Below are 16328 nucleotides of genomic sequence, written 5' to 3' on the forward strand. Positions count from 1 at the left end.
ATGCCGTGTGTTTCACAGCGGGGGACGAACAAACAGCTCTTTTGTCTCTGTTTGAAAGGAAGGAGGAGGAAACTGTTCCTGACCAAAAGTGGTCAAAAAGTGTGCCTTGGTATCTGTCGTAGACACGACCTCCTACAAGTTAAACCAATTTTACCCATCAAATTAGAAAAAGGCATTAAAAATGAAGCCAAAAAAAAAAGTCAACTACTATTTTTGAATGATAAACATTGATTGGAGGATAATAGGAGGGATAAGACATGGGGGCCAAATCCGGACCTTAGGAACTTCACATTTTCAATGCTAACTATTCCCCAACATTTCCCTAAATGAAATAGAAATTGGTCACAAAATCCAGTACATTTAAAGTGATTATCCTACAGGGACTGATCTGTCACTTATTGCTTGGATATTATACGTGATTATATACTTTGTATTTTATTTATACGTGAAAGTACAAACTAGTGCACATTAATGTTGAAATGACTTCTTTCTCACCTATAAAATGCGGTCCATTTGAGATTAAACTGGTCCATTTTTTGTCCCCTGAAATACAGTTTTACACCCCTGTGCTAAGCACTCTAAGACATACAGTACATTTCTTTAATGGCTACAGTCAATCATTTTGATATTCCAACTATCCGATTTTATGCATTTCTGTTAAATTACACACACAAGAGCTGAGCCTCGGTCTTGCAGATTCTACATCCAACTATAGATTAAAAAGGCATTGCCTTAGCCTCCCTTTGGGGGACAGTGTTATGCACATCTCATACATATGTGTGACACGCCATGAGAAAACCAGGAACAAGTCGTCCATGGGTGCTTTTTAAGTGTTTTACAGATTCTGAAAATTTGGATTCAAAGCTTTCAAATGGTGTAACACACACATAGAATTTACGTCATAATGTGACTTAATGTGAGCAGCAGTCAGACAAAAACAATGGATTATTTTCTTAAATAGAGTATTTCTGTGGTCGCAAGAGGTGAGGATGACTCATGATCAGAATAGATGCCTAAGTAGTCATGTGTTTTACTGCAACGTAAAGTTTATTGGCCAAAAACTATATCAAGAGTGTGTGGATATCATAGACATTTGCTATGTTGATCAGCTGTTGGGATTCCACACCCCCAAACAAGGAAGCATTAAAACAAGCCGTTTTTGAAGATCAAGTTTACCATTTTAAAACCTACGATACTGTTAAAGCATGAAGTGCTTTCTTTGTAGCTCCAACTAGCACATTGTGCAAAAAAACTAAAGTTGCTTTTTATGTCAGAAAATGAAAGTTTTTGTCCTTTTTTCTCCATTTCTCTCATGCCAACTGGTTCCTGGTTTTTCTCATGGCGTGTCACTTATGTTTGTTCTGATGTCAGTTATTGCCATCTAAAGACATTGTATTCATAGTCTTTCCTGTGTATTTGTTTTCTGCTTTTAAAGGCAAGTCTAAAATTTTTGGAAACATTCGCTCCCCTGTCATAATTCTCTTTGCACTACAGACTCTGTGTACTTAAATGTTATGTGGGACACGTTTGCAATTTTGTTGTACTTTGTACAATGACAATGAAAGGATTCCGCCTCATCTTGAAACAAAAGAGGACCTCTCAACCCATCCATAATAATAATAATAATAATAATAATAATCAGATGAAGATATAAAGGGTTTATAGAGGGTTTTGTAAAGGATTATTATTGCCATTTGAGGACATCCCTTTTGAAGCGATAACGATCCACTAACAAATATTCCTAAAAAAAAATGCATACAGTATTATTTTTTAAAGATTGCTTTACCAAAGATAGCAAAACAAAATCCAGGAGTTATCACCTGTCTGTGGTGTCGGAAGCCTATTATGGAGGTCAGTAACCAACAGTTATCTGTGGTTGCAAGCAGCAATGTGCTACCTATCTACACATCCATTGACACTAGTGACTCCCAGTGATTTAGAGACTCTCGGTCAAAGTTTAGTCTGGAGATTCAATACCCCTGTGTGCTCTTTGCATTGCATGATATAAATCATTTGTCAGAATGGTCTTGATGACAAAATCAATAATGGTTTATATAGGAGTGGAGCCGGTCATTTGCTAGACGAGAGGTCACACGTTAGACACGTGGCCTTGTTCACACATGGATGAAATCAATACCCATCCCGTCTATCTTCATACCCGCTTATTCCCGTTTAACAGGGTCGCGGGGGTCTGCCGGTGCCAATCTCCGGCTCTCATAGGGCGCTTGGCGGGGGTACACCCTGGACAGGGCGCCAGTCCATCACAGGGCAACACAGACACAGACAACCATTCACTGTCTCATTCACTCCTATGGGCCATTTAGAGACTCCAATCAACCTCACAGTCATGTTTTTGGATTGTGGGAGGAAGCCGGAGTACCCGGAGGAAACCATATGAATCAATACCATATGATACAACAACACCTGAACATATTGAAGCATTTCTAAATATAGTGGATTATAAAAAATACAAACAGGATGATGAACAAGTCTATATCCTTACAGAAGCAGGTTGCTATTGTGTGCTTTTAGACGTAGGAACTACAGTATGTTTTTTTTTTTTTTTTTTTAATTTTAGAACTGTAAATAACTTTTTATGCATGGAATACTATTTTTTTAATGTCATTCAATTTATTTCTTCACATTATCATTGCTTTTCTCTCTCTTTTTGTTTTTTTTCCCCCATAATCTCCTGCTCTTGATATAAATTAGTTTGAATAAATGTGTGTCTTCCACAGATTTTTTACTAAACTAATGAGCATTGTTGAAGCCCATAAAGAGATGTCTTACTGTATCTGTAGCAGTATGCTAAATAGTTTAACTATCCACAGATTGGACTTTTTGTGCTAGGATGTTATTGGTAAGGTGTTTTGGATGTTTGTGAAAAAATATATTACCTTTCTAGGAATAAATTATAACAAACACAAATTCAAAATTAAAAACTCCTCAACAAAGTAACACCTGTTTGTGGCTGTCAGGACCATTTATGAGAATCAACCTGAACCAGATACAGAACCTATTAAAAGATAATTGTGCGTTATTTTCTTAGGAAAGGTGTTTAGCATTGTGATGTTGAAACATTCGATCATATATACAATTTTGGTTTTAAAATGGAATAACCAAAGAACAAACAGTACACGGATTGACGTTTTTTTCTCTAAGTCACAATAGGTGCAGTAACTCAACAGAAACTAAAATGAACATGATGTCCTTTTTAATAGCCAAAGCATTTTAGTTGTCCTTTCTTATCTTCTGCAGAGATCTATGGTGGAAACAATGCAAGATGTTGTTCAATTAAAGCGCTGACTTCACTTTATTCAGGCCGTTTCTTCTTTCAGCTCTGAAAACCTAAGAAGACACAGAAGCCTGTCCTGTTCACTGACAAATATTCATCTTTTTGGGGTACAGTTCTGGTTTCTTTACATAAGATTGAAGGGTAAATAAAATAAAGCATGAAAAACGAACAGGAACCACTTTAATAAACTTTACTTGCGTACTGCCCAATTCCCTACTGTAGTCTCTAAAAGCTTTTGGCATTATTCGTTCCATTTAACCCGCATGTAGACACCATCAGCAACAGAGATGCTTTGCAAAGTAAAAGTCCCTTCATTAGGAGCAACAGTTTCTTATTGTGGGTGAATTTCACACATGGAGAGGCTTCGATTGGACTCACACCACAGGACTAACACAACCCACTTGGTTGCTCTCTAGTCTCCATCTTGACTGAAATTCAATCATAAAAGGCTTTTCCGTTGGATTATTTTTTGTTGTTTGTGTTGGTTTAAGAAAGCGTAAAAGTCTACTATCTAATAAAGTCTCTGTTTGCGTTGTTGAATTGCTTTTGAGTTGGCAGTGATAAAAACCCTGTCGCCATACGGGCTTTATTAGCCACCTGTAGACTCTGCTCAGTACAGTAGGCTCACATATTAAAAGAAATCATTCTGCTGCCTCATTGTTATGAAGACAGGGGTGCCTTGTTCAAATGGACTCCATTATCAATTTAAAAAGTATTAGCTGACAGAAACACAATTCCAGGTAAAAAGAAATCTGTAAAAATACAAAGTGAAGTGAAGAAAGGAGGGAATAGGGTTGATGTGAGGTCCCAGGTATTGTGTTGAATGTTTACATTTGTAGGTTTTTATTTTTAATAGAAAAGGAATGACGACCTAGACGTGTTTAGGAATAAGTTCTAACTCATTTTAACTTTGTTTTAATTCCATAACTGAGATTGTCTGCTACAGTTCTGTAGCACAGTAAATATATCTAGTTGGATTACTGTACTCCTCCCTTTGTCAATACCTGTAATAATGATTAGACAGTCAGTAGATTTACCAGTGTCGGATGACTTTACCCAATAACTCGTACACAATCCTTCCAGTAACAAGAACTTTACAATGTTTAAATTGCTAATAAATGTCCCTAAAGTGCATGTGTTTCCAGAGCTCTACTGGAAAGTGGTTATAGTGTGAGCCAAATGTGTTTTAAAGTGAAAGGACTTTAACACGCTTCACTACACACTTACAACAAAGCTCTGTGTCAGTGTAACAGGCAGCACAGGTGCTGACATGGAGTAGAACACAGGGGTGGATGAGTAGTGACGTGTAACACATGACACTACACATAGAACAATCTGAATAGATTGTATCCTTACCTGCCTCATTATCTTCAGTAGTTACAGCAACTTATACTAATACGTAATACTAGTATTACGGTATGAACTAACTTATTCTACTCATACTAAATCAATTACATGGAGACCAAATGTTTCCACACTATTATTATTGTTATTATTATTATTATTTTTGTTGTTGTTGTTAATGGTGTTATTGTTATTTTTAATAGTAGTCATTTTATTAATGTTATTGTTCTTCTTGTTTTTGTTATCAATTTTAATATATATTTTTTTTATTTTGTGTCTTAACCTTTCTTTTCTTTTTGTTATTTCTTTATTTTCTTTATTTGTTTGTCTTATGTAAAGCGGCTTTTAGTTGTACATTTGATGCATTATTATTATTGTTGTTGTTGTTGTTGTTATTGTTATTTATTATTATTAAACTTTTTTTTAGAAACTCAGATAATTTAAAACCATGTACGTGATACTAGTGATAACTTTAATAATGGTTGGACAGATTAAATTAAGATTGTAAAAGATTAAATTATTATATAAACTATTTTCTTTCAATCATGTTCGTACAAAAAGCTATTTTGTAAGTTTGCCATGTAATGCTTGGACTTATTTTCCCATTTCTAGCTGCAGTAGGAAATTACATCCTTGATGATTGGGGTTTCTCAACCATAATATATTAACTGTTAGTGGGTCAATGACGTGACACCTAAATATTCTGTCCAACTGCATTTCTTTTAATTATTTTATTAGTTAATTTTACTTACTAAATTACTCGTAATTTATTCTGTTACTGAAATTGTCAAAATGTCATGACTGTCGGGCCATAATTGCTGTTTTGAAAAAAATAAATAAAAATTAAAATCACTCAATCTATTCAAATGTATTCTCTGCCCTATTTTAGTTCTATTATAGTCATGTATAAGAGTTCAAAGTATTTATATATTTATTTCAATCATAATATTCATGCGTACCTTGCCCGAGGATACCCATTTTATGAAATATCATGCGGTGAAATTCTTATACGTCATTGACCCTAATGCAAAAAAACAAACAAACAAAAACAAAACTGTTTTCATATATATATTAGTTTCTACTTCCGAGGCAGATTTTCCCAAATGTTTCCTCAAATCTGTTCCTCCACGTCTCAACAAGCACTTTGGTCCTTTTGGCAACACTCCTGATGTAATATGACAAACTTTTACAGCTTACTCTGATTAAATTGCACACTGGTGCATACTTTGGTACAAACTTGGAGGCAATTTCATCATCACTTAATGCTATTTCCTCCTTTGGGCAAATCAGTTTTTAATGTAGCAATAAAATATGAAGAAACATTAAAAGTTTTTTGTTCCCAGTTAGCACTTAGTCATAAAAAAAAGTAGGAAAAAAGGTTTGTTTAACATAAGCTGTATGTTGTTTTTCTTCTTCGGCACATCCAGGTATTTTATTAGTAACTGAATAGTAAGTTTACTTTTTTTTTTTTTTTCACACAGTCTTTTTTGTGTCTTCATTTTGCACGTGCAGCTTTACACCCTGAGCTCCATGTTCACACAGGCTTCACTAACGGGGGCAGAAATGTGACTTATTTTTTGCATTCTGTGGCACAGATGTTCCAAGGCCTGTTTACCTGTCCCATCTGGGACTGAAACTAATGTGCCAGCTTGAAATGGCTCCAAGAAAGCATCCAAATATGGAGTAAAACATTGTAATTGCCAGCATCAGTCATTTAAAAGCTCTTCTCCCCCCTCACTCAGTGCCCTCCAGGGCTGAGTCCGATGAAGGATGGGACCGGGTGCTACGACCACCACATCGGCATCGACTGCTCCGACGGTTTCAACGGAGGATGTGAGCAGCTGTGTCTCCAGCAGCTGGCCCCTCTCGAGGATGACCCGACACTCTACAACATCCAGATGTTCTGCGGGTAAGGAAGAACACATTTAGTGATTGATGAAATTGCTGTATTTTGAAGTCTGTGGAAAAATCACTTTCCCCTGAAAGGCTGGTAATATTTGGGTCTGAATAAATTAGCAACAACACACTTTGTAAGCAAAGGAAATAAGTGATTTTTGTTGAATTAGTGTAAATTGCAGTTTAGTTTCAAGCACCTTTTGTCGCAGTTTTACTATTTAACCAGTGGCGGCACCTGACAAATTTCTCAGGGGGGGGGGGGTTCAACTGTTCTGATGATGACTAAGGTGACCCTTTATATGGGAAAATTAATAGGCAGCAAGACAATTGCCACATCTTGTTATATAGTCAACTTACATAGCAATACCAAATGTAACGGCTACAGGGAAAAGTTACATCCAGGACTGTTCAACCAATAAAATTAACTTGGCTCTACAAATGAAGGTCTACAGAGAGATAAACTGTGAATGAGTTTACCTTTAATTATCATGGACATGGACGATACGCTTGCTTTACCAAAGGGGACTACATACAAGTCAAAATCATTAAAAGCATTTATTTACAGTTCTTTAAAGTAGTTCTTTTAATTACAAATACTTTATATCAATCCAAATAAAGGGGTAGTGCATTCAAATTGCTCAACATTGGACAAACAATGCTGTATTTGCAGAAACCAACTGTAAATACAGTATATGTACAGATTGCCATATCGGTAACAACATTTTAAAGATTTTGTGCAGCGTAACTATCTCTAAGTAAAAATGAAAGTGCACACATTCAACAGTGAACTACGAAGACAAATATAATATTTGGCCAATTGTATAGATTTGCAAAAATAAACATATTGCCTGGAAGCAGCATTTGAATGAAAAGATAACTATTAAACCAACATCATCTGTATGTGTGTGTCCATGTGTACGCGCGAGCGGGATGGGAAAATAAAGAAAAAATAATAATAATTTAAAAAAAATGTAATAACGGCACTAGTTTGCCATAATGGAGAAAGGAAAAAAAAATTCCCCCTCCTAGTGCTATCCCATTGTTCCTTTATATACCTTATTTCATACACAAGGCAATTAAATGCGTTTTACATGATTTAAAAAAATGTGCAACAGAAAACATTAACTTTTTTTATGTTTGTTGTTTTCTGTATTTTTCTGTCATTTTGTGCAATTTTGTTGACAATTTTTGTGTCTTTGGAGCTATTCTGTAATGTGTTTTTTGTGTTTTTGTTGTTATTTTGCGTGTTTAAGTGTGGTGTTTGGTGTTTTATCAGTCATTTTGTGTATTTTTGTTTTTTGTGTACTTTGATTTGTGTGTTTTGGGAGTTATTTTGTGTATCATGCCGGGCTTTATATTGCTTCCAACTTCTTGAAATAACATTTTTCGGGGCCGCACAAAATTAGACCAGGACCACATGCCAGCTCTAGCCGAATTGTTTTATTCATGGTTCTTTTTCTTAACACTGATAAGCAAACGGTTCCAGATGACAACAACAACAACAACAACAACAAGTGCATTTGTACCCAAACAAGGATCTTGCCATTTACTGCATGGTTAATTATACTGTATATGTGCACATTAAAAAGGAGGGGAAACCCTCATCACCACCTTCTGTGTTGTCACATCTGCTATTAAGTTGTACTCTGTGAAGTTCTCCTGTAAAACAAGACTTTATTCTATAGATCTCCCGTCTTAGTCAGTAACAACAACACATTGTCATCACAACACGACACATTATATAGCAGTCAAAATATTTCAAGTCTAAATTACTCATACTGTTGATGCAGAGTCGACTGCTGCTTCATTAAATCCTCAACTTCAGCACTTTGTTGTCTGTTCAGCTGGTGCAGATGTTGCTAATCCTGCCCCGTTCCCATCACATATTGGCATTAGCGTAGCATCCAGGAGGCAGTCAGCTCCCCTCAGTGGAAAGCCCTGGCAGAATATTGTCCTCCCTTCACCTCCTCCCACAAGCCCAGCTTCCATCTCCATCTTTGTCACTTTCTCTGCCTTTGATTCATTTCACGGAGTGTATCATATGCTAAGATGTCAAAACATCATCAATATGAAAGAGCCTGGCAGAAGTCGTTCGCTGTTCGGAATCAAATTCTTTTTCCTGAAATGGAGGATTTTGTCTGAGTGGAGTGGAATTGATTTTGCGGATTCTATTGTGTGCAGTGAGGTCGCTATTTTACATACACTGAACAAAAATATAAATGCAGCACTTTTGTTTTTCCTCTCATTCTTCATGAGCTGAACTCAAAGATCTGAAACATTTTGTATATACACAAAAAAGCTTTTTCTCACAAATATTGTTCACAAATGTGTCTAAATTTGTGTTAGTGAGCAATGATCCTTTGCAGAGATAATCCAGCCCACCTCACAGGTCTGGCATATCAGGGTAGTGATTAGACAGCGTGATTAGTGCCTCAGGGTGGCCACAATAAAAGGCCACTCCAAAATGTTCAGTTTAATCACACAGCACAAGGCCACAGATGTCGCAAGTTCTGAGGGAGCGTGCAATAGGCACACTGACTGCAGGAATGTCCACCAGAGCTGTTGCCCATGAATTGAATGTTCTTTTGTCTACCATAAACCGTCTTCAAAGGCGTTTCAGAGAATTTGGTAGTACATGCAACCCGGCCTCACAACCACAGACCACGTGTAACCCCACTAGCCCAGGACCTCCACATCCAGCATGTTTAGCTCCATGATCGTCTGAGACCAGCCACCCGGACAGCTGCTGCAACAATCGGTTTGCATAACCAAAGAATTTCTGCACAAACTGTCAGAAACCATCTCAGGAAGCTCATCTGCATGCTCATCATCCTTATCGGGGTCTCGACCTGACTGCAGTTTGTTGTCGTAACCGACTTGAGTGGGTAAATGCTCACATTCGATGGCGTTGGAAAGGTGTTCTATTCATGGATGAATCCTGATTTTCATTGTTCAGGGCAGATGGCAGATAGTGTGTATGTATATATATATACACACACACACACACACACAGTACATTTCACACAAACTTGGACATATAGCCACAATTTATTTAAATTGTTGACGTTATATAATCTAAAACTACAAAGTGTTTGTAAATTACTCATAAAAATGAGCTTTTTTGTTTTTTTGTTTTGTAATGATTTTTTGGCACCACTTTACTTGAAGTTGTATACATAAGGCTGACATTACGCTGTCATTACTATGAATAAGGTATCATTAAGTGTCGTTCACTAAATTATGACACCTTTAGAGCTATGTTGGCGTTTTTTAAATTTAGTGGAGGGATCTAGTGGGGTTAGGTAGGGTTAGAGGGTTAGGGTCACGTAGGGTTATGGTAATGAACAACACTTAATGACAGACTTTGTGACACGTTATTCATGCTAATGACCGGTGTCATGACATATGAGTGACAGAGTAACTTCAGCCTTATGTATAAAACTTTTTTTCAGTTCATCTCCTACAAAGACGGTGACTTCCTTTTAGATTTCCCATCAGTGGCCCAGTATGTTTATTGCAATCGACTGATCAAATAATGTTGTATTGATCCATTTATGTTCTTGGTGAATCCCCCAGAATCATTTAAACTTTCTCAAGAGAAGAAAGCTTTCTGTTATGTTGCTGTTCTACCTAAATACAAGTGTTTTACCTGTTGCCCATTCATCACTATGTTGCTTTAATACGACTTTGCAAAGAGAAAAAGGTAGATACATGAGATTTTTTTTTATCTCCCTTCAGGTGCATCGAGGACTACAAGCGTGGTCCAGATGGCAGGTCCTGCCTACCACTGTCTGAGGCCTGTACGGAAGGGCTCGACTGTGGAGAAGTGTTGGAGATTCCCGCCAACCAGACTGTGTTTGGAGACCTTTTTTATGGATACAACAACCACACTAAAGAGAGCACCTCCGGACAGATTCTGAAGGCCACGTTCAGGTAAGGCTGGATCTAGATCCTGTGGGTCAACAGGAAAATAAGTGAGTTAAAGTCAGTGTATTAAGACATTAAAATGTCTATGAAGTTTAATTAACCCTCCTATTATCCTTGGGGTGAATTTGACCCCATTCAATGTATCATTCAAAAAATTTATAGTTGACTTTATTTTTTTTTGCTTCATATTTCATGACTTCTAATTTGATGGGTACAAGTAATTAGGCATAAAACTATGATGATGATATTTTTTCAATGTGCTGAACACCAGGGTCCCCAGGGTCATGAAATTCATGGAAAAGTTATGGAATTTGAAAAAAAAAAAAAAAACGATTTTCCAATGTTGAAAAGTAATAGAATAATCAAACTGTTTTGGAAAGGTTTTAGAACTGTATACTATTTTATTTTTATTTATTTTTTATTTATCTGTATTTTTGTTTGAACACATACACATACAAGGTTTACAAAGGGAAGCATACACACAATTTGACAGATAAAATAATAAAGTAGCCTGTGGTCTTTACAAGTGCTCTTTCTTAAAACAAACCTCACAGAGAAACACACAATTATTGAATTAAATAAAATCTACTTATGCCACTTTTTGATCATGAAAAATCAATGTATGAAAATAGAATTTGTGAACATTAGCTGAGATTTTTAGGGATTTTTAAGCCGTTGAATGTTTTCTGTTGCACCTTTTGATCATGTAAACCACATTGAATTGCCTTGTTGTATATGAAATGCGCTACACAAATAAATTAATATGGAAACCGTAGGCCGACACCGACACCTGCCACTGAGCCATGAGTGGAATTACTGCACTGAGCGCTGCTACCAGCCCTTTATCTGGTGAAGAAGTTTAAAAACCTGAGTGTGCAGGTGAAAGCTAGCATCTGTCTGTGATCTACGTGTGATGTAAAACACATTCTTTCCTCAAAAGAAAAGTTGTTTTATAATCCCACCACATCTCATTTTTACAGTAGGGAAACGCCTGCAACATCGCAGAGAGCAAAAAACTAATTTGAGCCAGCATTAGGGGTGTCCCGATCCGATATCGGATATCGGTCCAATGTCAGCCTGAAAACAAATATCGGATATCGGTTTCAAATTTCCGTTTTTTATTTTTTCTTGCCATCATTTTTTATTTATTTTATTCAATTGTAGAATACTGTAGATATTATGTTGAAGGTTAAAATGTATGTAACCAAATAATGATAAATGGGTCAGTTTTTGTCATACCTACTGTTGCTGACTATTGTTCTCTGAGTAACATCACTTGATAAAGCCTTTTCTAACATTCCACACTACAAAATATGTAATTACTATTTTTTTTATTAAAGAAAGAACAAAAAAAAAGTAATAAAAGTATGTATGATTTATGCTGATGGCGGATCAATATTGGTATCATATCAGAAATGAAAAAGTTGTATCGGGACATCCCTAGCAAGCATTCTAGCAAATGCTTGAAAATCACCCTCTTGTGAACTCTGATAGATATGTTGGCACTAATTCAAAGACAGGCCATGGCTTTTTCATTTTGTCTGCAGTTTATTATGGATAGGAAAGTACTTTAAGTTTTGGTAATAATCACTGTCCGATGCTGCAGTCATTTCCACTGAATAAAGGAAGAGAAAAGGTCAACACAGTCATCTGTGGTGCAGGAATTTAATTTGTGGCATGCATGGAAATCTCTACCCGGAGACAACCATCTCCACTGAGGCATCCACTATTATAGCATGGAGGAAAAGCTGGGCGAGGCAGGGAAGTTAATATCATCAAGAATCCAAATCTCAAATGCTCTGATCTCATTTAAATGTACTTGTGAATGGAGTGCACGGTCTAAGGCTACCTTTGAAAAACTCTAAATGCTTCCTGAGTAGATGAAGTGATGGGAATCTCTGTTGGGATGTATGGTTAATGCAAGGCTTAATTGAAATAGATGGTAGAGAATTGATTAAAACTGACCAGAAGTCAGTGTTGAGATTGATTTTAATAGGAGGACAAGATTGATGGTTAGATGTTAAGTTTTATGGATTGAGAGCATCAGATGGGAAAGTTTGTTTGGAATTTAAATGTAAAAGGAAAAATCCTGGAAGTACTTTTCCTCCTTTATAATTAAATTCATTAAAATATGTAAAATGTTTGTCTTGTTTCATTTTATTTGTAAGTTGTTGGTTGTAGCCACATTTGGGTCTTCTTTTGGATTTGATTTGATTCCTCTAAAGCACATGTGTCAAACTCAAAGCCAGCCATCCAATTATTGTGTAAATTACTAAATAATCCAGATGTAGATATCTCAAATTCACCAACTCCACAATATATTTAGGAGCTTGCATTTTTAATTGCAAATTGTGAAAAGAAATCAAAATTTTTCCACACATTTTACAATTTCTCACAAATAATTCAACAAAATCCCTCTAAATGACACAAACATTGGTAACAAAATGAATAATTTATGAAGTGAATTGGACAGATATTAAAAACTAGGGCCACTAATGTGAAAGTCTTTTTCCCCACCTAAAATCTACGGCCCACTTGAGATCAAACTGGTCCGCACTTGGTCCCTGAACTAAAATTAGCCCTGATCTCAAGAGTAACTAAATCCTGGGATTTTGGCTGAAGTGCATCTAGGCTAGAAATTCAAAAAAAATGCCATGATTATGGGCGGGGCTTCTGGAGCAGTTAAGACACGCCCAGTCTTTACTAGAAATTATCCAAAGAACAATCTATGCTATGCTAACTACGTACTCAATACTCACTATACCGATCTATTCACAATTCTCTCAATCCCACCTACTCGCCACAGATTGCAGATTCGGACGTTTTTAAAGAAGGGGCGGAGCCAACAATGGTGGTTTGTGATGTAAGAAGCCACCAAATTGTCACAAACCACCATTCTCAGCCAATAGCACAATAGGGCAGTCACATTTTACATTTATATAACAATATACCCCAAATTGAAATAATTTGACTCAATGTTGTTTTAGTTGTTTAGAGCAGAGATGGGCAGTTCTATCACAGCGGTGATCCGACATGATGAGCATTAATGTCAGCATTTAGGGTTTTGTCTTTTTTTGTCTTTGTGGTTTTGATGTTTTCTCAGTTTTTAGTCATTGTTGTTGTTTGTGTTTTTTTTTGTGTTTTTGGTGTATTTTTCTGTCATTTTCTGCATTTTTGCTGTCGATGTGTGCGTTTTTGGGGTCACTTTCTTTATTTTTGTTGTCGTTTTCTGTATTCTCCTGTCATTTTGTTGATATTTTGTGTGTCTTTGTAGCTATTCTGTAATGTGTTGTTGTTTTTGTAGTCATTTGGTTTATTTAAGTGATTGTTGTGTCTGTCGTCATTTTGTGTTTTGAGTCATTTTGTGTACTTTGTGTACTATTATGTTGGTCTTCATATTCCTTCCAACTTCTTTAATTCCAATTTTTAGGGATTTGCTTCGGGGCCATAAAAAAATTAGACTGAGGGCCACATGTGGCCCCTAGGCCGTCAGTTGCAAATTAAACTTTTAAACTTTTTAATTTTTGTTTTATTTTTTTTTCTGAGCAAATTAAATTCAATGTATTGATTTATTAGGCCTACACTTTTTTTCTGACAAAAAAAAATGTCGTCCCTTGTAGTTTTAATGTTAGAAAGTAGTAGAAAAAAGTTAGCTTCCCCCTTGAACTTGATATTGTAGCTGCTTATATCTTATGTATGGTGTGTTTGAACAGACAGTGAGGGTATAAAGTGAATGAACAAGTGGCCAGTGGCACAAAGAAGTTACAGGAATCTCTCTGGCCTCTACCCAGCTTGGCTCTCAACACTCACACAAGTCTTTTCATTATGTGGAAAGAGAAATTATCTCCAACTTTTATTTTATTTTCCTTTTGTTTGTTCATTTAAAACACATGTGTTTCTTATCCACCTGATTGGTAGCAATGGGTAAATCAGTGCACATAATGATCAATGTAGAATTGTAGATGGTTCATGTCTTCGTAGGTGCTAATGCACATCAGAAATCAACTGATCTCTTCTCATTAGTCCTCCCAATCTTCCTTTACCTGGCCTATCTTCCTCCCTTTCCCATTCCTCCCTCTCTCATGACCAACTCTGAGCAGATTTTAATGAATATTTTAGTGTCCTTTGTTCTCCTTTTGCTGCCTGCATGGGATCAATGATTTAGACCCAAGTGCACGCTATAAACTGTCATGTGCAATGTCTTCCTACATTACTCAATTTTTTTTTTTTTTTCCAATCCTATTTTACTTACTTTGTGGCTATTTAAATATGACAAACCTTACACATTGCATATCACCTAAGGGAGAATACAATCATTGACCCAGTAAATTTCAATATGAATTATGTTTGTATCAAAAGATTGAGATGAACTTAAACACAAGAACCATGTGTCATTAATTTAAAACTTAACTTTTGCATTTTTGGGGGTTGGAACTATGTAGACCATAGTTTTGAAGTGAAATGTCTAATTGGTACAAAAAAATGTAGGTATATAAAAAAAAAATGCTTAAAATTGTATTTTTACATTTATTATTATTATTTTTCAAATTAACACATCACACACTGAAAATATAAATATGAAACAACTGCTTTCTATACAGAAACCTTCTCAAATACAAATTTAGTTAAAATAAAATGTAGTATAAAAATGACATGAAAATGTCTCTGGGGTCGTTGGACATTTATGGTATTAAAATTGGATCACAACACCTTGGTGTAGACTTTTGTCTAAAAGAGAAATATGATTTTATTTGCAAAATGATTATCATCATAATTTTTTGTTTTCCCACATCTTGTTTGTTTCCAACTAGAGTTCTGCACTGTGACATTTCTCAGAAATAGATTGTTTGACTCCATTGTGGGTTAATTACAACCAATTTTCTCTTTTCGAGTTTGTGTTTCAAGAAGGAAACCTGCAAGCGAAACAATACTTGCAGTGAGCTCAGTTTGCTTTATAAGCACACTGTTCCTCAGTGCTTTGACACTGAATAGCATTGATTTTTATACAGATTCCACTGCTTTTTTCACATGCTGTTTAATCCCATGATGTTGGGGTCAGGACTTTGTTGCAGCGCATGTCAAGGGAACGCTACATCTTCACCGCTGTCACTAAGGCTGTGCGACACAACGATATATATAGTAGTGCAATATAAAAACTTCTACCGTACGATTTGACCCTCTGTCGTTTAGGGGTGTGTATGGCCTGGTATCTGGCGATACAATCCGTATCCTGATACATAGGTCACGCTAAGATACGATATATCCCACTATTGTATAATATATGTATATATCATATAATATATGACTTAAGAAACAACTAATCTGTAAATGTGTACACCTTCATGAGAACATTATGTATGAAATATATTTTATTGGCATATTTTACACTCAAAACATTGGCTTTAACATGCCATGTGTCAACAACTTAAAATAAAATAAAAAATAAAATTCAATCTGCCTGTGGCTTTTAAACCAACTTTGACTTTAGTGCAACTTAACTGAGGTACAGTATATGCCTAGAACAACAAATAAATGCAGAAAGTTAGTACTTTTTTATAGGTTTTATTGAAATAACACAAGCTGGTCAACATGCCCAGGGTGCAGTTACAATGTCTCCTGCAGTGGAAAAGACTTTCCTGGTCTAACAGAGGTTAAAAAATAAATAAATAAATAAAAAATTTTAAAAATCGATATGGATACACTGAGAGTCAATCCGAGAATCACGCAACGTAATATCATGATATATCGCCCCTACTATTGTTTATATTGCTAATTTAATGACTGTGGTCATGGTCCGCCTTATGTGAGTCAGCATCAGCTACTGAAGCTGCGGCCATCATTTAACACAGGCCGTGCTGTGCTTGGA

The 16328-nt window shown here is 36.0% G+C and overlaps 1 protein-coding gene across 4 annotated transcripts in view; it reads left to right on the forward strand.

The window, feature by feature from the left end:
- astn1 (astrotactin 1) overlaps nt 1-16328 on the forward strand; it is a 385350-nt gene that overhangs the window by 171534 nt on the left and 197488 nt on the right. For all 4 annotated transcript variants that reach the window (XM_028473730.1, XM_028473731.1, XM_028473732.1 and 1 more), the window contains 2 exons: nt 6382-6548; nt 10274-10468. In XM_028473730.1, the coding sequence (XP_028329531.1) occupies nt 6382-6548; nt 10274-10468 (362 nt within the window). The remainder of the gene's footprint in view (nt 1-6381; nt 6549-10273; nt 10469-16328) is intronic.

The sequence above is a fragment of the Gouania willdenowi genome, chromosome 17 (genome assembly GCF_900634775.1).
Source record: "Gouania willdenowi chromosome 17, fGouWil2.1, whole genome shotgun sequence".
NCBI lineage: Eukaryota > Metazoa > Chordata > Actinopteri > Blenniiformes > Gobiesocidae > Gouania > Gouania willdenowi.